Raw genomic sequence first — 25,127 nt, forward strand, 5'->3', positions numbered from 1 at the left:
GTATAAAACTATGCTCATTCAACTAGAGAAGCTTTGGCTCATGCTAATTTGCTTCTCTATGCATAAAAACAGACTGTCATTAGTATTCAGAAGACTCCTAGTGGCACCATTTAGCATAAGTTATAGCAGACCTGAATGGAAATTCTCAGATGAAGATAGCTCTACTGATCAAAGAGATCACATCCTACTCCTGTTCCCTAAGCAAGTCTCACAAAATAAACTTTACCAATATGCAGATACATGAAACTGTTAGAGAAACTCCATTTCAAATGCAGTTTAATGGACTAATTTTTACAAAAGATTCTAATATGCCATCTGTAAAGTAATTCCTTGCTATTCAAATGTATTCAGGGCCCTCCCTGTTCACGCAGCGTGGTCAGAGTCACCTGTACGTAGCAATGAGAAGATAAGTAGGAGAGCTGTTCTCGGGGAGTAGCTGTCAGCTGTATTGGCAAAACCCCTTAATTTTGGTCTCTCTAAATTTATTAAGAACCAGTTATAGTTCCAAGAAAATTGAAAAAAATTTTTCTCATCAGTTTTATTTGATGAAAACATTGGATAACCTCAGTTAAAAGAACAGTTTCTGGAAAAATGGCTCAGTAAGAAACCTCAAGCCAGGGGAGATCAGATGGTGAAGCAGAAGGATGTGGAACTCACATCCCCCCGCGAACACATCAAAAATACGTCTACATGTGGAACACTCCTCACTGAAAACCAACTGCAAACTGGCAGAAAGACTTCTGTGCAACCAAATGAAGAAAGGTCCACATGGAATTGGGTAGGGAGGGAAGAGAAGCAATCAGGTTGGGGCTTGTGCCCCAGGGAGGAGACTGAAGTAAAGGGAGGTTACACAGGTGAGGTACTCCCTGGGAGTGAGTGGTGCAAGCCATGTATGGGACACTCCAGCCCTGGGTCCAAAACAGGGAAAACCAGCCCCCTTGGCTGGTTGGATGGCTGGTGGGAATCCTGGACTCTGTGAGAAGTGCGCACTTGCTTACTCTGGAAACAGGGTGGAGGGGGTGGAGTGGAACTGCATAGAGGGCTGACTGGTTTCCTACCACCACCCTGGGTTGCCCCAGACAGCTGAGCCCCTCTTACTTCATGTCGGCACCATGAGGGGGAGAGGGCTGCCATGACTGAGGAAAGAGCTCGGCCATCAGACACAGAGGTGGCGTCTGAGCAGGTGGGGACAGCTATTACTGGTGCTTGCACAGGCAGCGCATCAGAAGCAGCCCAGAACTCTGTGGTGAGAGGACCTCAGCCCACGCCCTGTCACGTGCTGAGAGCTCACACGGGCCCCTCCTGCTCTAGCACTGCTCCCCTCTGGGGCAAAGATGCTGGTGCTGAGAGTGAGAAGAGCTCACACTTAGAGGAAACAGAACCAGCTTGAACCTGACTCGTAAGGACTTCTGCTTCAGCAACCTGGGACCCACCCCTACCCCTGGTAGGGCAGTGAAGGCCACTGAGCAGAGAAGCAGCTCTGGCTCACACGTGGCTCCGGCTCTAGCTCCTCCATCTCCAGCTCCACCTGCTATCAAGGTGATAGCTGCCAACACACCCTGGGGAAAGAGGTGACTTATGCTCACATCAGATCTAGCTCTCCCACCAAAGCCACTGGGTACATACAGACTGTATAGGGATGCTCGCACACAAGGACACCCACTAAAGACCAGAATAGGTAATTGTTTCACCTGATTTCATAGAGACAGAAAGTTAAGCAAAATGAGAAGACAGAGGGAATCTGTCTCAATTCAAAGAGCAAGAGAAACCCCCTGAAAAAACAAATAATGAAACAAATAATTTATCAGGGAAAGAAGAGATGAACACAGAATTTTAAGAAGGAACTAGAAAGTATTAAAAAAAAAACCCTAAGAACTGAAGGATACAATAACTGAAATGAAAAACACAGTAGAAGGAATTAAAGGCAGACTAGGTAATACAGAAGAATGCATAAGGGAACTGGAAGATCAAATAATGGAAATCACCCAATCAGAACAGCAAAAAAACAAAAACAAAAAAATGAGGACAGTTTAAGAAATCTCTGAGATAACATGAAACATACCAACATTCACGTAACAGGGGTCCTGGAAGAAATAGAAGGGGATTGAAATGTATTTGATGAAATTATGACAGAAAACTTCCCAAACCTGAAAAGGAAACAGATATCCAGGCACAGAAAGCACCAAGGGTCCCAAATAAGGTAAGCCCAAACAGACCCACACCAAGATATATCATAATTAAAATGGCAAAAGTTAAAGAGAATTCTAAAGGCAGCTAGAAGAAAAACAGAATCATATACAAGGGAATCCCCATTAAGGCTATCAGCTGATTTCTCTGCAAAATTTTGCAGGCTAGAAGGGAGTGGGATGATATATTCAAAGTGCTGAAAGGCAAAAGCCTGCAACCTAGGATACTCTACGTCACAAGATGATCGTTTAGAATACAAGGCAAAAGAAATTCTCAGATAGGCAAAAACTAAAAGAATTCATCAATAAACAAAATATATAAAAAGCTTACACAACTCAGTATCAAAAAACCCAACAACTCAATTAAAAAATGGGCAGAAGACCTGAATAGACATTTTTCCAAGGAAGACATATAGATGGCTAACAGGCTCATGCAAAGATGCTCAACACTGCCAATCATTAGAGAAATGAAAATCAAAACCACAGGATACCACCTCATACCTGTCAGAATGGTTACCAAAAAGTCTACAAATAGCAAATGTTGGTGAGGATGTGGAGGAAAGGGAACTCATGTACACTGTTGATGGGAATGTAAATTGGTGCAGCCACTATGGAAAACAATATGGAGGTTTCTCAAAAAACTAACCATATGATCCAGCAATTCCACTCCTGGGTATCCAAAGAAAATTAAACCACTAATTCAAAAAGATACATGCACTCCAGTGTTCAGAGCAGCATTATTTACAATGGCCAAGATATGAAAGCAACTTATGTGTCCAAATGTATATATTTGACTATTAGCCATAAAAACAATGAAATTCTGTCATTTGCAACAATGTGGGTGGACCTATAGAGTATTCTGCTTAATGAAATAAGTCAAAGACAAATACTCTGTGTTGTCACTTGTATGTGGAATCTAAAAAATAAAACGAATATAATCAAACAGAAATAGACTCACAGATACAGAGAACAAACTAGTTATGCGTGGGAGAGGAGAGGGGAAGAGGGAGGGGAAGAGGGAGGGGCAAGATGGGGTAGGGGATTAAGAGATACAAACCACTATGTATAAAATAGATAAGGAAGAAAGATATATTGTATAGCACAGGGAAATATAGCCCCCGTTTGGCAATAACTTTAAATAGAGTAGAATTTATAAAATATATTGAATCACAATGTTGTATACATGAAACAAATATTGTAAATCAACTACAAAAAAAAAAAGAAGAAAAAAAAGAAACCTAAAGCCAGAGTTTAAACTCTAATCCTTTGTCCCTAGCAGATCACAATGACTTTAAAAAAATTTAACTTAGTTTTACGAAGGTCTATTTAGTACTTATTGACCGTGATGGAACTCAGATGATTTTTTTTAAAGATAAAAATTTAGTAAGTTGATAAATCACTTAATGAAATATAGACAATAAAATACAGATTCTGACACAGAATAGTAGTTTCAATTCTATTCTAAGCAGCAAAGCATATAAGAATAGATGACTAGAATTCATTTACTAGTTTAAAAACAATTTTAATTAGAAATTACATCTTACATACAGGTGTTATTCCAAGAAGTTTCATTCCGTTGGCTAGGACACAGCGGACAGCTTTGAAAAGATGAAGTCTGGCCTACAAAGTATATCAAAGAATGAGTAAATGCTCAATTCAGTAACAGGCTAATTATAACAGAATAAACCAGATTGAAAATTACTTTTAGAAGTAATTTTAACTTTTTCTAACTTAAAACAGGAACAGTATCTCCAAGTGCCCTAGGGTCTGCTGTAGGCAGAGGAAGGCACATTTCTGGAATCCATTACAGTAAGACTGGTACCCAAGGGTTGTGGAGTGGGAGGACAGTATCTAGTTCAGCTTCAGACACGGGGAATGCGTCACTCTACCACCGGACATAGGAAAATGTGTTTCAGTCTGGTATGTTGGATTGTTATGGCCCAATTCTAATTATTCCCTGAGTGTGTAAGTACACTGCTATAGTGGAACAACAGGATGCTATTTTAGAAACATTTAAAGACTGACTCTGTAATGACAGTCTGAGGATGCTAGAGATTACACAGAGAAACTCAACGTAACGTACCCCCGCCACTTCAGGAGGACTGCTTTTGATGTGCAGTGTTTTGTGTGCCACAGCTGCAAGATGACTGAAACAGGAAGAGAGAAATCATGATTAGGACCAGCAGTAATTTCCTGTGAAACATATAATCGTGGTATCTAATCTCACTGCCTCAACTTAAAGAAATTGAAGCCGAGAGCCGTTAAAGGATATATCCAAGGTTGGGAGTGGAGACTGAATTCACTGCGTTTCAATAGCTGGGAAGTAAAACACATTAAACTCCAGCTTTAGATTTTGTCCTGGTTCTACTAATACTAGGTGGTATTATGATTGTGATTTCATTGTTCTTAAGAGTATGGTTTCATTGTTAATTTTGTAAGTGTAGGGGATTCCTTTCTAATAATCAGGCTTTCCTCATTTAGGTATCCTTCAAGATGAAATGTAAAACAGCCCGGCCAGTCCCCCTCTGTACGGGGAGCAGGTCGGGTAATACTAGTTATCAATCCACTCTGCACACACTGGCCACTCTTCTTTAAAGCATTTTTTGTTTGTTTGTTTGCTTGTTTAGGTTACGGCAGTACGTAGAACAGTGCGCCAGAGAAATGATGCTTATGACATTTGTTACAGTGATTAAGTGACATTTAATAAGACTTTCTGGTGTCTTCATCTCTATATATCTAAGTGGAAATTAAAGGGGAAAAATCGTTAAATCTGGGGAAGATAGGGTAAAAAGCATAAACAAGAAACAGTCCCAATAAATCTGATTTCAATAAGTCTTGAGTAAAAGCAAATATTTCCTTTCTTAAGAAGATACAGCTGTTGCTATAAGACTCAACTTCTATTCAGTTTTTAAAACAGCTACCATGAAATTTCTATTGAGGGTCACCTACTCGCTTTCCAGCTCATTTTCTACCCTCTATCTGACTGACTTTTCTGTGCTTAAAACCTTTGGATGGACCCCACTGCCATGAAAATAAGATGCCTTAGCACATAACACAAAGGCCTGTACACATTTATTTCTCATTTGTTCCAGAACTATGTTTGTAGTTCTTTTAATGTATCATTTTTTTTTTCTAGGAGGGAGGTAATTAGGTGTACTTATTTTTATTTTTAGAGGAGGTACTGGGGATTGAACCCAGGACCTTGTGCATGCTAAGCATGCGCTCTACCACTTGAGCTATACCCTTCCCCTTAATGTATCATGTTTTTGCTCAGCTCTGGGCTTTCCTCTCCTTCTCTCCCACCTTACTTCCCCTGACTACTGTCTACTCCTTTCTTCTGAGAAGCCCTCTCTGAACCCTAAGGCTGAGATGAGTGCCCAGATCTGTCTCTCATGTCCTCTCTATACTAACACATACACACTGCACTGTAACTACCTGGGATGTAGCTTTTGGTTCCTGTTCACTAAACTGTAGTGACCAGACCTTCAATCACTGAATGAATGAACATTAACTGCTAATTTGCAAAGATGAAGCAAGAATTCCTGTAACTTAAAGCACATAATTTTTTAGGTCAAGGGATTTATTTACAGGAAAACTTTAGATGAAAGTAAGGTCCCTTGTCACATTAGGTCTCAATTGTCTTTTAACACCTCAAAATAGGGAATTTATCAAGTACCTCAGAGTTAGAAGGTAACTGACAATGTGCCTGGGTTGAAGGTCCTGAGATGACCTATAAAGCACCTCGTCGAACCTAAAAGAAAGATGACAGAAGCGGTTGGCAGGGGAGACTGGGCACATATTACACTAAGCTAAGATATTAAGACAAAGATCTATTAAGTAAGGTTGACTTGACCCCATTAACGGTAGAACATATACGGAAAAAGACCTTGTGTAAATTTAAAGGTAAAGGCACATTTTTCTTTGTTACAAATTCCTTGATGGTGGGCATTTTCTAAGTCATCTTCAGATCCTGTAGGCCTAGCCCAAAGCAAAGACTCAAATCATGGCTGTTAAAGTAAATGTAAAAAGCCTCTAGCCATGTTTAGGAACATAACCTAGAAACTAGCAAACAGTCCAAGAAAAGCTGGTTGGCTTAGAGTCAAACAGTGAGTAAACTAACCCCTCACCCCACGAAAAAACCACTGACCACTGTGTGCCAATCAGAGAAAACTGCCTGTTGCTAACCATCCACATCCCTTCCAGATATTCCAGAGATCAGTCAGTCTCTCCTGACAAGTCTGGCCTCGCCGATAACGCTTGTGAGAGCTCAGAAGTATGGTCTCTTGCCCAATGTATTTGAGGCTGAACTGAAACCAAGAGGCAACTCAAGGGTTTACAGTCTCAGGGAAACTGCATGAAGGCAGGAATTTTCCTTCACTTCTCACAGAGGGTGAGAAGATGACTGTTTCTAAAACTAAAAGGTTATGCTTTTACCGGGCTTTACATTCTCATACCATGACCTGAAGGATGTTGGGCGCCTGGGCTACTTCAACAGTGACAACATTTTTAAAGCCTAAGGATTAGCCATGAGCACGCCCTCTGCCCCCAGACAATCACTTCCCAGTCACACCTTTAGAAAAGCGCTGTCTAGAAGCAGGCGGCAGGGGCCAGCTACTGGCCTTCTCCCTCCAGTGGTCAGTAAGCCACGAGTCATTTCACTGAGCACAAGCAGACTTGATAATGCTAGGAAACCATACCTGAGAAGATGCTGGAGAATCGAAACCGACTGTGGCTCTTGTAAGCAAGCAGTGTTGAAGTCATTTAGATAACCGCATCCAAAAGTCTCTTCCAAACTGGTATCAAAAGTTTAGAAAAACAACCAAGGATTAAACAAGTCATCCTAGGACTCACAATTGCAAGTGATGAACACCATCTCATAGTACACAGTCTTCTCTCCTTAAAGTCCTACACTTGGAAGCCAACATTGTTTCACTCAATGCTTCAATTTTTCCTAAATCTGTTTCTTCATCTGAAAATGGAGTATATTCTTTGGCAGGGTTATTCTGAGTATCAAATAAGGTAATACACATAAAAGCATTTCTTACATAGGTGCTCAATAAATAAATGTTTAAAAAGCCCCACAAAACCCCAAACCTAACAGGAAGTCCACTGTACTTTAACCTGTTTTGAATATGAGATGTTAGAGAAGCCCAGAAAACAGGGCCTTTGGTCTCAGAATCACTGCAGCCAGGTCCCAGCCTGGGAAGGACAGAGCAGCCTCTTCTCACCTGTGGAGGCGGGCGTGTGTGTACTGCAGGAAGACTCCTGTGTCCCCGCGACTCTGGAAAACACGATCCCAGCTGAACTGGTAGTCGGATAACAGTAAGCCTCTGAAGTCCTAGAACGACACAGTAAATCTTCAGTGCTGTGATTTGTTCTAGCAGCAAATTAAAGGCTCTGCCAGGAAGCAGGCTTCACAGACCTGAATAATGAGGGCTGCGAGCCCGACCCTCTCTGCTGTCTCCTGTGGGTTCTCCAATTCTTTGGTAGCTGAAACAGACAAAGGCAGCTGTCTTTTAACCTGCATGAAACTACAGAATCAGGGGTTGAAGGGGAGATAAAATCTGCCAAAAATGTATGTGGACAGTATCAAGAACAAACAGGTGCACACTGGGCAATCTACTTTCCTAATTTGGGCTAATTTAACTTTGACAATGACGTTTCCCAAGCCCTCATTAAAAGGGGAGAAACATGAATTTATTTTTCTTTCTAAGATCCCTTGTAAGACACTGGATATAGTTGGCACTTATTTTTCCAAGACTGAAGTTAAACAAAGCCATGCGGACTTGTGGCTTGTCTCTGATTATGTAACACAGGAACTCTGCATAACCACTCCAACTGAGTGACAGTGCTGAAGCTGCCTGTGAAAGGCGGCTCAGAGCATACCAATTTCCATTACTGAACTCAGCCACAGCTGAGTGGCAAGTCTAGAAATTCTGGCACCTCTAATTAGTGAAGCTATTTTTGACAAGGTTAGTGAAAGTTCAACGGAGGGATGGTCAGAATAAATTACACTGCACAGAAGTCCAGCAAAGCATAAAAGTGCACTGAAGTTATGACAGCAACAACAACAAAATGAATTCACTCTTAACGGAAGCCATGTTCTGTAGCATCCTTAATCGAATCTCATTTAAAACATCCTCCAGAAAAGTAACATCTCCTCTTCGTGTCTTCATTCCCTGCACTACCCCAAAGGGCACATGCTGGCACCTGAAATGGAGCAGGCATTTAGTTAACAGAAAACTGAAAAGGAGCTGGTGATCCAAGTACATAATTATACCCTTTTAGAGAATAGTTTGAACTTTAACTCTCATAGGTTTTAAAAATTTGATAAATTAAATATGTGACTTGTATGCTACAAGAGATGTTCTACACACAGCTTCATTTTATAGAGAATCATGAGCATCTGATTAGATTACTAGTTGCATTTATGAAAAAAAGATGGGAATTAAGAATATTGAAAATCAAACCACTGAGAGCAGATGTCTAATAAACCACCTATTAAATGTTTATAAATTAGGTATGAATATAACTAGGACATAAATTAATGCAAAGAACAAATCTGCTTTTCTATACTAACATCCTGAAACAAAGAAGTGAAGCCTGAATGAAGATCTTTAAGAACTTGGTACATTTTTGGACATAGCTGACCTAGCAAACCTTTAAAGATCCTGAGTAGGCAATGAAGAACCATGCAGACATTACCTTTCCGCCCAGTCATATCCCATGATCTGCAGCATTTGGAATACTTGCTGAAAATGCTTTTTTTGCCCTTTATCTGTCTGGAGGGGAAAAAATGTATTTAAAAGAAAAGAACAGGGGTAACTCAATCTACAAAATAGGCTGGACATAAATCAAATGAAAATATTTGAGTTTTGATAGACTATACAGATCACTGTCAACTGATATGCTTTAAATAAACACACAAAGAGGATGCCACTGGAAGAAGGTCTAAGCTGAGTGCTCAAGAGCAGGCAGTCAGAGCTGCAGCACCCCACTGAGTCAGGAGGAAAGAGGAACTCTCATGTTCTGAGTTTTCTATTTAAATTCCTTCTCTCTCAGCTGTTATGACCTTTAACTCCAGGAAAGCCAAAGCTAAGCTCTGAAAGGTATTTAATAGCAACTTTTTTCCTCTGGGGAAAGGGAGGGTGCACATGGAAAGAGAGAAAGGGATGAAGAGACCAGAGCATTATTCAGCAAGAAAAGGAACAAACTATTAATACACGCAACAGTCTGGGTGCATCTCAAGGACATTCATTAGGCTGAGTGGAATGAGCCAATCTCAAAAGGTTACCTACTGTGATTCCATTTATATGAGTCTCAAAGTGACAAAACTGTAGTATGGAGAGCAGAGCAGGGGTTGCCAGGGGTTAGGGTGAGGGGAAGGCGTGGTTACTACGTGGTTGCCACAAAAGAGTTTGTTTGGTGATAGAGCAGCTGTTTTCTGAATATGGTGATGGTTATATGAATCTGCATGTGACAGAATTTCCTAAGAACACTCCCTCCCCCTCCACCAACACACCCCCCAGGCCCACACACAAGTGTGTGTAAAAATTGGTGAAATTTAATTAAGGCCTCTATCAATGTTAGTCTCCTGGTATAGGCAAAGAATTATGGTTACATAAGCTATTATCTTTGGGGAAGGCTGAAGGGTATATGGAAATTCTCCTATTCTGAAACTTCTTGTGATTCCAAAAATATTTAAAATAGAAACTTTTATTTTAAAAAGTGCATTATAGTATGTACATATTCATTACACATGACCATTCAATTGAGCATTTTTTTTTGACTATAAAACAATGTGAACTTTTTTGTTTTTAAGTTTTTTAACATAGTGGTTGCCACTATAAATATACTTAACATTGAATTCTTTCTATAGTTTTTCAACATAGTATTCAATGTCTATCTTTGCAGTTTTCATGAGATAGGGATCATAACCTTTGTTCTTTGTTGTGATTACTTACCACATAAATCATTTTATCAAAATTATACTTGTCCATTCGATCTATAGCAGCTGCAAGATCTCTGAAAAAAATGGCCATAGATTTAAGAGTTACTAAGCAGATCTGGGTAATCATTTGTTTTACCTATTTAATAGTAATGAGGTTTTTGTAATTAAGAACTCCTGTATCCCACAGCCTTGGGTATACCACCCATGTTTATATAATCCCAATACCATACTTTGATACAAAAGAATAAGAACAAATATAGCTTTGGGAAAAGAATTATGAAAGTGCTTGAAAAGATAAAAAATAAATTAAAAAAATCTCTGAGGCAAGTAGTAATGAATTAAAATAGCTCTAGGCAAAGTGTTTGTAGGTAAATGTTTTATGATTTGTTAATTAAGCCTCTATTGGAAAGAATCACCTACCTATCACTTTTCTGCAATACACTTTCTCAAAGAACATATTTAAACAGGTTATCTGCTAGCTACTCTTCTATTAGTACATGAAGGACTTCCAAAGTCTTGGATCATCATAAGCAAGACCTTCTAAAGCATTTTAAAAGACCATAAAGTCCTTTGACAAAAATTCCACTTATCTCTTGCTTCTGATTAAGAACAAAAGACCTTGTTTGCACACAATATGAAATAATGAAAAATAAGCCAAGAACTATGAAGTTTCAAGTCAAGATTATGAAAATATTTAACTTTAAAATTAAAGCTATTTTAATTAACTAGTGGGGAATATACTCAATAACTATATAATATCTTTATATGGTGACATATTGTAACTAGACCTACTGTGGTGATCACTTTGAACGTACCGAAATAAACAGGAACTAACATAGTGTTGTAGGTCAATTACACTTCAAAAACAAATAAACAAACTCAGAAAAGAGATCAGATCTGTAGTTATCAAAGACAAGGGGTAGGAGGAGGAGGAGCTGGATGAAGGCAGTCAAACTCCCAGTTACAAGATCAATAAGTACTAGGGATGTAATGTACAACATGGTGTATAATTAACCACTGTATGTCATATATGAAAGTTGTTTAGAGAGGAAATCCTAGGAGTTCTCATAACAAGAAAATTTTTTTATATTTCTGTAATTTTGTATCTATATGGGATAATGGATGATCACTAAATTCATTGTGATAATAATTTCATGATGTATGTAAGTCTAAATCATTATGCTGTACACCTTAAACTTATACAGTGCTGTATGTCAATTATATCTCAATAAAACTGGGAGGAAAGAAATTAAAGTTATTTTTGCTTAACAATATATGATATTGGGAGGACTTTAAAAGTTTCTAGATATTTTGAAATGTTGGGGATCATCAAAATGTCACTGGTGTAACAAACAGAGCATGCATTCTGAATGGAGGCAAAAACCGGCTCTTGAGGGACAAAAGAAATCTTACTCTTTTTATGTATAAAGTACATATATACATATAATAAAACAGATATATCCATGGTGTTAAAATTTCATGAGGATGGACAAGTAGGAAAAACATGGCTAAAAAGTTTCCTGAGAGGGGTTATAATACAATAAAGATGTTGTAAAACAGACATAGATTATCCCCCAAATGAAGTCACAAATATACACCCCCATTATAGTTTTTGATTTGAGCCAAGGACAAAGAGAAATCTTTTGCTCCAATGAAAGAATAAAAGAGAATTTAAGAGAAAATTCTAGGCTTAGTTTGTACAACCTGAATTTGAAAGCCAGAAGTGCCAAGTCCTTTAGTTCAGCTCTCTCTTTTCACAAAGCAGGAAACCCTGGCCCAGGGAGGTTATGTGATGGTTATGGTCTCAGAACAAAAATCCAGGTCTCCAGCCTCACCCTGTGCTCTTGTCAGTATCCTCCTGCACTTCTGTCAGTTACAACAACTCCTTTAATTCACTTTCACACACACACATGTATTCTCTAAGGAACCCACCGAAAGGGCAGAGACAAAGTTAGAGCAAGGTGAGAAATCAAACATTTCAACAAGTGGCAAAAAAGACATTTATTCTCCCAAAGAAAAAAGAGAAAGTATAGGTATTAAGGTAAATACACAGAAAAATCTAGACCTAAGGATAGCTCCAAATAAGATACCAGATAAGGACAGTTACAGAGTCTTTATGACATGGAGCCTCTATTCTGAGTGAACACATTTCTTCCTTTTTTTTGAGTATAGATGATTTACAACATTGTGTTAGTTTCAGATGTACAGCATAGTGATTCAGTATTTTTGCAGATTATATTCCATTATAGTTTATTACAAGATATTGGGTTTAATTCCTTATTTATATGAGTAAACATTTCTTATAACCACTACTGAACAGTTGATTTAATCTGTCCAGCAATAATTCGCTGACACAAGAAAAATTTTCTACTGTATATTTTTTTATACCCAGAAAAAGAAATGTACCTCTTAGATATATAGGTTCTTCTTACTTCCTAACTCCAATTACATGGAATTGATAAAGGGAAATTCCAAAAAGTAACAGTAAGAGATCAATTTTCTAAGGAACGGTAAAAGAGTCAGGTGGTTGTTTCAGGTTGTTCGGAAAAAATGATGGTAGTTAACAACAACAACAAAACCTCATTCCTTTAACTATGCTGCAAAAAGCAGCTTGTGATTCGAGATAAAACTCTAGCCTGAGAGACACTAGAACCTTTTTGCCAAAAGTGCTTGAGTGTGGCCGTGTTTGCTTGTGTGGCCTTTTTATTGTCGTGCCTCTTTCTGTTAGCTTTGTCCTAGAAATAAGTGTGCTTGACTAACCCAGTTCTTACTGATTAACAGAGACTGCTCCTTTCCACAGGCTGTTGGTCATGGAGACAGATGGAAAAAATGTAAGTGACATGGCCTACTTCTCCCTTGGCCTATTTCACCAGTCAGAATGGGGACTGGGACTTCCACGCATGTGAGATGATCTTTACAGAGTGAGGACACCACTGAGCCAATATGGGCACCTTTTAGTATATATTTTCTGCCAATGTGCAATCGTAAAAATATTTATAGTTGGTGATGAGGTATCTCAATTTTATAGTCTGTAGAACAATGTATTCAGTGGGGGAAATTCTAAGATGTTTCACTAATTGCGAAGTTTTTCAGTTACTTTTCTGATGCTATTAAACCTTTCCAGGAACTATGAATGGCAACAAGTAGAAATCCAATTAATATATTTTGAGTAATGAGAACAGGAGATTTTAGAAACTAGGATTTGGTAACAGTTTTGAGAAGAAAATGATTGTCTTAGCATTAATCCTAGAACAAAGAATATGAAGTCATACATACATTCTAACCATGACTTTCACGTAAGATACAAACCTGGTTGTGTAGAGAGAAGTCCCATCGCTTCGCATTACAGTACAAATAGAGGACGGGTCGCCATTCCCTGAAAGATCCACTACAGCTGTGCCTTTTCTAGAAATGCAAAAAGATAACTCTGAAACAATAGAATGAATCAAGACCTGTAGAAGTATATTATCCAGGGGGAAGGTATAGCTTAGTTGTGGAGTGCATGCTTAGCATGCACAAAGTCCTGGGCTCAATCCCCAGTACCTCCATTAAATAAAACCTAATCACCCCCAAAACCCCCCCAAAATAAAGAAATAAAAGTATAATATCTATAATGTTATCTCTGGTGAACCAGAAGCTACTTTTATTACTTAAGTAGCAATAAGCAGTGTAACCAACAATGAAGAAAAACAAAAACTCTGACTGCGACTCTATCAAGAGTAGGTACAATGTAATTAACGTTTAATCCTATCTTTCTAAAACTTGTAGCTCTGGATGACGTGCTTACATACTAAGTCTCTAACATACCCAGCTGAAAAATGAGATTTCAACTATGATTTAGCATTAAAACATCACATTCTTCTTCTAATCCAACTTATTATAACATTCAATAAATAGTGAGCTAATTTTTAACATGCCAGAAAGTACTCTTGAATAATAAAACCATGGAATTTTGTTATTGTCTTTCCTGACTGGTCAAAAATTAAGAGTCTGTATATGGCGATCTAACGATTTCCCTTAAGGACATTACTGAGGACATCACATTGTGAACCACATTCTCCATGTCTTTCTTATAATGATGACAAGAGAAACTGCTCTTTGGTACTATGAAAAGTGGCTCCTGTAAGCGACTGGTTTGCTTCTGTATTACATAGGCCTAGGCGCCTATGAATGGTACCATTTCTGTCTGGCTGACAGGAAGCTTAAAGTTATATCAGAAATCTACCTTAAGCAAAGAAACAGAATCCCAGTGTGTGTTACAGGATGTACTAATACCATTATTTTATTTTTTTTGCCCCCTGCTTCCCGATTTCTTCATTTCACTCTTTCAAAGGCTTGTTGTATTTAACTGTTTTCATAAGCTGCTTTAAGTCCTTTTTTAAAAGGATTTTTAAAAAGCAGGGTTGAGTAAGATGTGCGTTCTAATTTCCTTTCCCAGTTATACCATTATCAGCTTGCGTGACCTTAGGCAAATCACTTGTACTTTCTGTGCTTGTTTCCTCCTGTGTAAAGAGCAGATAATATTCTTTCTCCCAAGCTTACCAGGATTTTATTGAGGCAGCAAAAGACAGCCTGTGGGAAAGTACTTTGATCAGCAAAAAGCACTATGAAAAATGCCAGGAAGGCCACACACCACATTCTGTTGTCCTTCCTAAGAGAATACATCAACACCGACTTCAAAGAAGAACAGATAACTTTCTAAAGAACAGTAACTCGATCATACACTGTTTTCTGTAGGAGTCCTTTACTGTCCAGCAACTTTAAGACTTCTTGAGATTTTTCACGATAAAATGATTCTCCTGAATATTCATCAAAGTGTATTCCTAGACGCTAAAGGAGTTCAAAAACAAAAGAAAAAAAGTTACATAAATGTCCTATTATTTTAAAACAAAATAGGATGCTGTGCGGTCTGTCACACAGATGGGGGAAAAAAGAATTAAATCAAGTCACCCCTTGACTCAGCCCTTCTAACAGCTCCTCCCACACCACTCAAGTCCTCACAATGGTGCTGTGCTGTCCAATTGGTAGTTGCTAGACACGTGTAGCTGCTAAAATTCAAATTAAATAAAATTGAAAATTTAGTTTCTCAGTCACCCTCTTCACACTGCAAGTGCTCAACAGTCATATATGGCTAGTGGCTACCATAGATACGATACCAAAGACGGCACAGATAGGGAACATTTCCATTGCAGCAGAAACTAGACTGGACAGCCCTGAAATAAAGCGTCCTATGTCACGCCCCACTCTACAACCTCTTCAACCTCCTCTCCTATCGTTCATCTTGCTTACTTACTCCAGCCATGTGGCTTCTTGACTGAAATTCTCCTCATTCCATCACAGACAGCACACCTGATCTCTGCCATCCTGCTTCATTTTTTTCTCCCTAGCATCATCACCACCTAACAGACTGTATATGTTTGTGTTTAATTTGCACTGTCTTGAATTTGTTTAATCTGCTGTGTCCACACTAGAATGTGAAGTCCATCAGAAAAGAACTTATATCTCTTTTATTCACTGTTGTATTTCTCCCATCCCCTAAAATGTTATTAAATGAACAAATTTATACACATCACATCTATGCCTGAGGAAGCAAAAGAAGAAAAATTAAGAAAAAGTGAAGGAGATGAGGAGCAGAGGTCAGTGGTAGCGTGTGCTTAGCATGCACAAGGTCCTGGGTTCAATACCCTGTACCTCCATCAAAATAACTGAATGAATGAATGAATGAATGAATGAATAAAAAAAACCTAATTACCTCCATCCCCAACCCACCCCCTCTCCCCAAAAAGAAAGACAGTGAAGGAATAATAGAAGAGAGAAAAGAAAAGCCAGATCGAAATGAAGTATCAGAATGTCACCTCATATGCAGCCTGTGAAGTTCAGACTTTAGGATTATTTCGTAGCTCTAACTTTCAGCCCAAAGGACAATATATGAGTCCTAATTATCAACTCAATGACCAATGACAAATCTGTTCTTAAAACATGAGCTTCAGAAGCAACCTTCCTACCCAGCAGTACCAGTCAAGAGCTGCACCACACGTTAGGAGAGAAGGAGAGGGGACAGGCACCTTGTAAATCCGAGTGTACTCCTCTATGCTCAAGTCCCGAAACTTCTGCCAGAGCGCAAGGGCTTGCGTGTCACCCAGTTCCAGTCGCTGGAAGAATTCATGTGCTGATTTGGCTACATTTTTATCATCTGCTGCTTCTTTATTGACTTGTACATAAACCTAAAAGCACAACAGCATATTAAACGAAGTACATAACTAGTCATTCTTATCTCCAAACAGGAAAAGAAGAAAACAAAACACTGCTGAGAATTCTTATTTAAAGTTTATACAAATGCCCTTGTCACAGGGTGTAACCTCTTTTTGGTTTCATTTTTTGCCATGGGCCCTTAGTGAGCCCTACTGGGACCTATTCTCAAAATGCATGAAGTAAAATACATAGGATTATCAAGGAAACTGTGTATTGAAATGGTTATTCAAATATTTAAAAAATATTTGTGATATAGTAACAGATGAAAATACTCAATTTCTGATTGAGGTTAGTGAAAATAATATATCATTTTTTTCTTCTTATCCAAGTTCACAGACCTTTAGGTTAAGAATGCCTGGAGGAAAAAAAAAAGCCTGGTTTAGACTAAGCTAGCATTTCTTCTTCTTTTTTTTAAAAAATGTGAAATTATTATTGCTGCAACTTTTCCAAGATAAGGTTGAAGAAAGTAGAATGGTTCAATATGGGAATGAAAAGGCCAAAGGACAATTTAGCAGTTGTTTTAACGAAAAAAAATTTAAACTGCTCTCTAAAGCTGCAGACCAGAAAAACAGGTGATCTCAGAAGAGCTTTTGGATAGTTGGCTTAATTACACTCCAACTTGGGCTCTTCAGAACTGTGTGGAGCCCTCACTTCTGGACAGTTTTGCACCATCTGTCTTTCCTGGCTTAGTTCTGTGCCCACCCAATGACAGGAGTGGAGCTGGGTGACTTATTAAGGGCTCTTCCAGCTCTAGGATTCTGTATTCATAGAATCATTTTCCAGTTTTCTAAAATGCAAGGTTAATAAATGAAATTAAGATATCCTATACCTCAATAAAAAAATATCAGCATTGTAGCTTAAGCAGTACTGAAGTTATACATACGGACTACAAAGATTTTATTTACAGGTTGTAACTCATTTCCAGGGTGAAACATGAACAATAAATTTACCATCATTGTATTTTTTCCAGAAAGCTATTTAAGAAGCATGAAAGTAAAAAAATCAGCAGATAAACTACCCAAAAATATGAGGCTTCTATAAACTCTGATGGTAATATAATCAAAATATCATGGCAGCAGCATTTGGGTAGAAAAAGTGATTTTATAGCTGGAGAATATGTTAGGACAACCATAATGTGGCTTATACCCACTGGATACTACCAACAAAAGGGACAGGGGTCATGCCTTCAAGCTAAAAATGTTCCACCTTTCATAGATGGCTTGTGTTAATTACTGGGTTGGCAGAAGTGAATAAATAAGTACTCCTAAATAAAGGTTAAAACTACCTTTTTTTTCCCCCTTCTTTAAAGCATACTGTGCAGAAATGGGTTAATATAGCAGGTCTGGAAACTGCTATCCTTAAAATGTCTAGTTTGCAAGGTTAGCCTTGGCTGGCATCTGGGAACTTGGATTTTGAGAATGTTCCCACCAACCTAACTGGTAAGAGTAGCTCGCGATGCCTAAACTGCTTGTGCAAACAATACGGTTTATGCTAAACACCCGTTCTCCTTCTGGGAGTTTGGAAACTTTGGTACACGCTAAGCAGAGGGTGTCAATGTAATCAACCCACAACAGAACCTACCAACAAGCTTCCGTGGTAGACAATATTTCACACATGTGGTCACACTTTGTTGGAGGAGGAATTAAGTGCATCCTGTGTGACTCTACCAGGAGAGGACTCATGGAAGCCTGGGCCGGTTTCCTCTGGGCCTCTCCCTTTGCTGGCTTTGCTTTGCATCGTTTTGTAGGCACAGCTGTGATTACAACTATCTGCTGAGTCCTGCGAGTCCTCCTAGCAAAGCCCTAACTTGGAGGTGGTCTTGAGAGATCTGACCTGCGTATCATAAAAAATTAATTTTTTCATGGTCCTAAGAATAAGTCAGTTAGAAGACAGAAAAAGATTTTGGTAAGGGGTAGGAAAACTGAGAAAGCAACACTGTAAGACAGTAATCTGCAGACTACCTGACTTTTGAAAAGCCTATCCATTGACAACTGCTCAACAGTCCAGCCTACAGGAGTAAAGACATACGTATGTCTATAAATGGTTTGTGATTCAAAATCAATCTCCTTTTCCCTCTCTCTCTCTCTCACATACACATGTGTGTTTGCATACAATTTATAATCAAACATATATAAAATATCATTTTCAGAAGAAGAAAGGCATTAGTTTTTTTAAAAAATCTATGACTCTAAACTCAAATAGCCAATCATTTAAAAATCTAATATTCATTCAAAACACTGATTAAGAATATTTTTAGGAAAAACATCACCAGAATCTTTTCACTTTCTTAAAATTTAAAATAGAAATAATTAAAATAAAATAAAACAAAACGCTTCTTTAAGAATCTTGGCATTTCAGCAATTTGTGGTTATAAACCAAACATTCCTGAGAATCAGCTGACACTACAAAGAGAAGAACAAAAGAGCCTTAATTAGCACTTAACTGCCTGTAAATGCACTATGTAAAATTGTAATTATTAACATTCATCAACATTTTAGAAAAGAAACATGTTTTCTTTCACAAAATAAACTGAATACGATGTATTTCTGAAATTATAGGCAATTTTTAATTTACAGTCACCATAAACCTTTTACTCTTAGAAATTATGCATTTTGAAGATGGCTCCCTTTTGAGGTTAGGTCTAGATTCAAAGGGAGTAAAAAGGAAATTTTAAATTTGGATTTGGTAATAAGACAGTGTGGCTGAAGAGAAGTGATTCAGAGGATGGAAACACAATTTTTCTTCTATTAGTTACTAGAATGCAAAAGCCAGCTGCATTTACATTACAGAGTAAACTAAATGTCTGAGACTTCCTGAAAGGAGAATTAACCTTTTCCCTATTTCTAGATGTCGGGCTTGCCAAAAAACATAGGACATTTTATTTCTAATTTAATTGATTAAGATAATTATAATCAGCTCTTAGGATGATCTGTCCAAATGTAAAGAAGTAAGCGTGAAAAACTGAAGTAGCAGATAATGCCCTCCTACGCCATCTTAATCCTTAAATTTGATTCTAGAATTCCGTTAGCTACACAGGCACAGCTGAGTTCCTTGGTTATTTAAAAATAACCCCATCCCTGGTTATTTTTGTCTTTAAAACCGAAAGTAGCTGCTAAGGATGGTTAGCACAACTTAGACACTAAAGACCCTCTTATCTGAACATTTATTTGTCCTCCATCTTAAAATGCATTTATTTTTAATCTCATTTTTATGAAAATAACATGTAACAAATTCACAATAATATTTCACGCAAACAAGCTCATTGTTTAATGCTGTCTCAAGTCTTGATCGAAAATTTCTCTTGAGACAGATTCCTAATGTCAAATGAAATACTAGAGAAATTCCAAATAATCTAATTTAAAATATTATCAATACATCAAACAGTTAACAATAAAGTAAAAACTTGCTAGGTAAAAAAATAACTTGTTTAAAGTAATTAATTCATTAATTTCCAAATTTCTCCTCATTAGTACATCATTAGCAGCATATAAACAGCATTTTACCATCCATTCATCTTCTTTTAACATCTGGAATCGCCTCTTTCTATCCTTTGAACGTATATAATAACATCCAAGACATTTTACACTTTTTTCCAAGGGTGATAATTACTAACTTCTCGCAGAGCACTGTGTACTAGAGCCTAATAAATACTTTCTCATGCTGAAAAGAGAGTTTTTTGCACATTTCAGTGGGTGGGATCATGACTGAGCTTTAATGTGTCCTCCTGCCTTACTTGGTATTTCCATCCTTGTTCTAAAACACTCAGAGGACAATGGGACACTGCAGTGCTATTCCAGGAGAGTAGGGGTTAGGGAGAAAGGCAAGTGCCTTGGGGGAGGACGGTCAAGAGCAATGGCGAAGCGGAGAAGTTGCCAGAAGAGAGGAAAGGAGAACTGCCTGCACTGAGGAGGGGATGAGAGAAACACTCCCCAAAACAGCAGAAGCTGGGCAGCCGCTCAGGTGGCAGTGGTCCCGCAGACAGAAATAGTTCACCGTGTCCCTACACAGGGAGACTGGTCTCCGGGCCACAGCAAGACCTCCTGGGTGAAGCCTGTCACACAAGCAGAGCTGTGTGTGCCTCCAAGGCATCATGAAGGTTTGGATACTGGGCATGTCAGTCAAGATTAGTGTGGACTGAAGCCAAGAAGAGGCCTCTATGGCTGCCCTGGATGCACATGAGAGCCTCTGCATGATCTGGAGCGGGGGGATCCCTAACATTGCCTTAAGGTGACTCCCACCACTGTCAAAAGTGATGGCTGGGTTCAGATTTAGGTTTATAATTTAAAAGCTATTTCTGGTATGTAAGTGTTATAATGAGTAAAATCTACACCAACCATTAACAATCACTTTCCCTGAAAAAAGTAATGTGACTTAACCAACAAAGAACTTTTGAATTCAATTCTTTAAAAAATAAAAGATCTTAACTGCAGAAATAATCCTATATATGTCTAGAATTTATTTTGTCGTGAATTACCTTCTTAAGTTTGAGGAACTGTTTTGAGATTCTAAAGCCAGGAAAAAGGAACAGACACTTCCTCTACATTTAAAAAAATGGGAGCAAGTAAACATTACCTCTCATTAAGTTAAGTGCTTTGGTCCTGCCCCATTTTCTACTTACCACTTTTTTTCTTGCTACTGATATAGGGAAACTCAGGGTAAAATCTCTTATAGACCATTACCTGGTAATACATCATCTCTGACTTTCTATGTCTTTTTTTTTTTTTTTTAATTATTTGCCCATCACCATAGTTACCTCAGATCCTTTTAGAAAGGGGCAGGGTCAAAGTAATGAAGTACTGCAGGGGTCATTCTGAACCTTTATAAATGCCAGGGCCGCGGTACAGGGCTAATGCATATTTTATTGGCATGATTATTTACCTTTAATGAGAGGCTGCTCATATTTAAGAGGAATTTCTATAGTTATCAAAATCCATATGAATAAGCAACACGGAATGAGTCAAGTTCTTAAACCTTCTGTGGCAAAACAACAATAACAAACAACAAACAAAAAAAACCCCAAACAGAAACAAAAACCCCAAACAGAAAAAGCAGCTGGGTTATAGATTCTTAAAAGCATAGTGTTAGATGTTATCAAGGTCCATTCAAGTAGTTTAAATCTAGGAGGAATCTGAGAAATTACTTTAAAAAATTATTAAAACACTATTAAATGATGATACCCATATATCCAGGATTTAGATTTAACACTTACTAACTTTTACCATAAGAAATTACTTTAGGTATAAGTGGAAAGGCTCTTTGACAACTGTTCCAAAACTGATTACAAATGTTTTCTTTGAATCCACAGTGTGAATTTTAAATAACAAATACATTTGTAATTTAACTCATCAGCCAATTCTCAGGGGGGGGGACTATTACAGAACCACTTCTTTGTTCTGTGACAACAAATTAGAACAACTAAAGAAAAGGTCTCAAATGTTGGCTAACCAAAGTCTTAGGTCCGTAGACAATAGGGCCAGACATCCTGGGAGAAGAATGACTATAGGTACAGAGAAACACTGGTCATGAAGCAAAGCACAAAAATGGAAACGCAGTAGAGAAATGACTGTAAGTGTTAGATATTCTCACCACAGAAAAGAGACACTAAAACTAGCATGTAATATCATTTCTAACAGGCTGAGAAACGCAAACTGGGGGGATACTGATCATGGTGCAATTTAGAGGGAGGTGGGCCACAAAATCTGCCCCTGGATGGCCTAAGCCGAATGTAACTCAAGTATGGCAGAAGGCTGAAACTGCCGAAACCAAACTACTAATTGTGCCCTTGGGACAGCAATTCAAGGATGAAAGAAAGGAAATCGCTTTGTAAGTAATTACAACCAATGGAAATGAATGGCTCAGAAAGGCACTTTGTAGTGCGGTGGGGGGCGGGGCAGGGCAGTGCACAGAGCTCTCTGAAGCCAGACTGCCAGTGTTGCAATCTTCGGTCTGGCCCTTCAGTTCTTCACCAGTAAACTTGCATGATACAGTAAGTAGATTCTGACAGATGGTACATAGTGTATTGTACGACAGTTAGCCCTTCCTTGGAGTCTACAGTAGGTTTTCCACGCCACAACTTAAATGGAAGGGGAAGACGAGATCAAATTCATTTAAGCATTTACTGCATGGCACTTGGTGTGTGAAGCTGCAGGTAAAAGATCAGGGAGACAGGTCCCTTCTCTCAATGAGCTCCAACTATAACTCGAGAAGGGAAAAAATGGGTTCGACCATGGTTCAAGTTTTCTGTTGAGGAATAGGATAAAATCATTTATTAATATTTGCGTAAAGCTCAAAAAAAAAGGGGGGGGAGAAATTCCTCATTCAACAGTCTAGAAGTTGTTGTTGAAAGTAATCTACAGTGACAACTGTAATTTTAAAATGAAACTGGGTCTGCAAAAATTAGCACAAAGATAAAATAACCCAAAGGCTGCCACTTTAGGCTCTGCATTTTCTCTGCCCTGCACAGAAAGGAGAAGCTCTAATGGATTTCTATCTTCCCTTACAAACAGCAAGCTGGGTGTGTCTGACTTGCCCTCTTTTGTCTATAAATACTGCTTCCCAGTGAAGCTATTAGGCAATAGAACACTTAGTGACAGCAACGCTATTGTTCCTTGAGTTTTTAGTGATTCATAAAAGTACCCGCTGCTCTTATTCCTTCCTTATGTGCATCCATCAGCTAACAAACTCTAACACAGATGTGTGATCTCCTACTTTTTATGAGTCTCAAGAGGCAGGAAATTGTATGAAATTGTGTAGAAAGAAACGTATGTCTAGAAACAGCTGGAAGCTGGTTCCCAGAAGACCTACCACTATAATCCATAAATGGAAAAAATTCTAAGATGGAACAGTACAGATTTACTAAAATATTTAAAACATTATGGGCAACAAAGATTTACTATTTTCAGGATTAAATAAAAACTGAGGTTGGGTGGGAGAAAAGTGAGAGTAGTAACTCTCATATGTCAAACTGTACTCTAAATTCTTAAAAAATGTTCTCTCAGTGACACAAGGTCTCCAATTGGGTATCTGTATTTCCTGTACCATGGGTTGTCTCTGGAGCCTGGATCTGATGAAAAGTTCACTAAGCTCGTGCTAAAAATTAGTCACCACTATTTAAAGTTAAAAAAAAATAACATAGTAAAAATTTCAGGCACTAGGGTGGCATACTTTATTTATAAACAACCATAAAGAATTATTAATTTTTTTAACTCTTGCCTCTCAATAAAACTCTAAATGGGAAAGAGAAAAAAATCTTTTTGGTTAGTATTATAAATCGAAATGTAGGCATTTAAAGGACTGTGCAGGCATGGACTCAGGAGGAAATCATAAACTTTTAAAGGTCTTTAAGAATGAGAATGTGTTTTGTTCAATTTAACTACAAAGCCAGCTGCAGGAGAAAAATAATTTAACAGAAAGGAAAATGATGACGCGCTCTCTGTGGCTCTGGCTAGAGAAGTAAGGCGGTGTTTCGGCAAGTGCTCTTCCTCACACACATCCTTAGTCAGATCTCCCCGTGTGTCACCAGCATGGCTGATACACTATCTGTGTTTCTTCTTGCCAGGCCCAGAAACAGGAGAGATAACAGCTGGGACAATGAAAAGGAAACACATCCCTGGGGATTAACTGGACAGGAAGGGCTTTATTAATGAACTCCAGGAAGGACTGAGGACAGAAAAGCAGAATATCCAAGGGACTAAATGAAGGAGAACAGAAAGAAGTTCACACAGGGAAAAAGCCAGGAAAAGGAGCTGAAAGACAGAAATGAAAAAAGAACACACAAATTCACAGAGCTATACATGTGCCTTCCCTCACATCAGAACAAGAGCAAAAAAGTATATACATGTGTTTACTCGAGTCTAAATGAATTGTAGTTATTCCCACGAAGAAAGCTGCAGTACATGTCAGCTAATACAAATCGAGGAAGTTCTATGCTGAATCTGTTATTCTGTGTTTATGCTTAGAAGATTCTATACCTGAAGAAATACTGTCCCGAATCAACTAAAATAGTAATAAAATAAACACTTGGATTTGAAAATGAAAAGATCTTCCTAGTAAAATATAAGCAACATTTTCAGTTGTTTTGGTTCCTTGTTTTAAGGAACAGTTTTTTGGTTTTTTTTTTTTTTTTTTTAACCTCTGGGACTAAAAATGTGTTACTAAGCTGCACAGTGCTCTGAAAAAAATAAGTTAAAGCATTTTCTAGTACTGTTTGTTGCCAACTTACTTCAAAGAGATGCTGTAAGGGATTGGACTGGAGTTTTTCTTCATAGCCAAACAGCTGGAAGCCAGTTCCCAGAAGACCTACCACAATAATCCGTAAATGAAAAAATTATAAAATGGAACAATAGAGAACAGTCATGGCAGGGAAGAGGTATAGTTCCATAAAGAGATTCACCTCTCATAATTACGCATCCTGAGAATATTGCAAAATACACACTATCACCTCCTGCTACTCCATAAACTGACACAAGCCAAATTCAATATATTGAATCATAAATTGAATCAAAAATTCAATATATTGAGGAGATCACTGAAATTAATTTCACAGAAACCAATAGACTATGAGCTCATCAAAGGCAGAGTCTAGGACTAATTTATCTTTGGGCTAGCAGTGCCCAACACCTCCCTAGAAGACATTAATAAAGCAAGCATTTATTGAGCAAGCCACTCTGTGGAAGGAGAGTGATGCCAGGCACTAGGCATTCAAAATTTCTGAAAAGAAACTGATGGGAAAGTGATTT

General features: G+C 38.2%; 1 protein-coding gene across 2 annotated transcripts in view; it reads right to left on the minus strand.

The window, feature by feature from the left end:
• Positions 1-3,549: 3,549 nt before the first annotated feature.
• The window catches only part of RARS2 (arginyl-tRNA synthetase 2, mitochondrial), a 57,466-nt gene continuing 35,888 nt past the window's right edge, over positions 3,550-25,127 (minus strand). Inside the window, exons 8-20 of one of the 2 annotated variants that reach the window (XM_006178585.3) lie at positions 24,611-24,687; positions 16,203-16,361; positions 14,861-14,967; positions 13,447-13,542; positions 10,151-10,211; positions 8,892-8,968; positions 8,272-8,396; positions 7,609-7,676; positions 7,415-7,524; positions 6,884-6,979; positions 5,863-5,937; positions 4,270-4,333; positions 3,550-3,806 (exon numbers count right to left, since the gene is read on the minus strand). In XM_006178585.3, coding sequence (XP_006178647.1) covers positions 3,720-3,806; positions 4,270-4,333; positions 5,863-5,937; positions 6,884-6,979; positions 7,415-7,524; positions 7,609-7,676; positions 8,272-8,396; positions 8,892-8,968; positions 10,151-10,211; positions 13,447-13,542; positions 14,861-14,967; positions 16,203-16,361; positions 24,611-24,687 — 1,202 coding nt within the window. In that variant the 3' untranslated portion in view covers positions 3,550-3,719. The remainder of the gene's footprint in view (positions 3,807-4,269; positions 4,334-5,862; positions 5,938-6,883; positions 6,980-7,414; positions 7,525-7,608; positions 7,677-8,271; positions 8,397-8,891; positions 8,969-10,150; positions 10,212-13,446; positions 13,543-14,860; positions 14,968-16,202; positions 16,362-24,610; positions 24,688-25,127) is intronic. The other variant, XM_032484572.1, reaches the window with a different exon arrangement.

The sequence above is a fragment of the Camelus ferus genome, chromosome 8 (genome assembly GCF_009834535.1).
Source record: "Camelus ferus isolate YT-003-E chromosome 8, BCGSAC_Cfer_1.0, whole genome shotgun sequence".
Classification (NCBI taxonomy): domain Eukaryota; kingdom Metazoa; phylum Chordata; class Mammalia; order Artiodactyla; family Camelidae; genus Camelus; species Camelus ferus.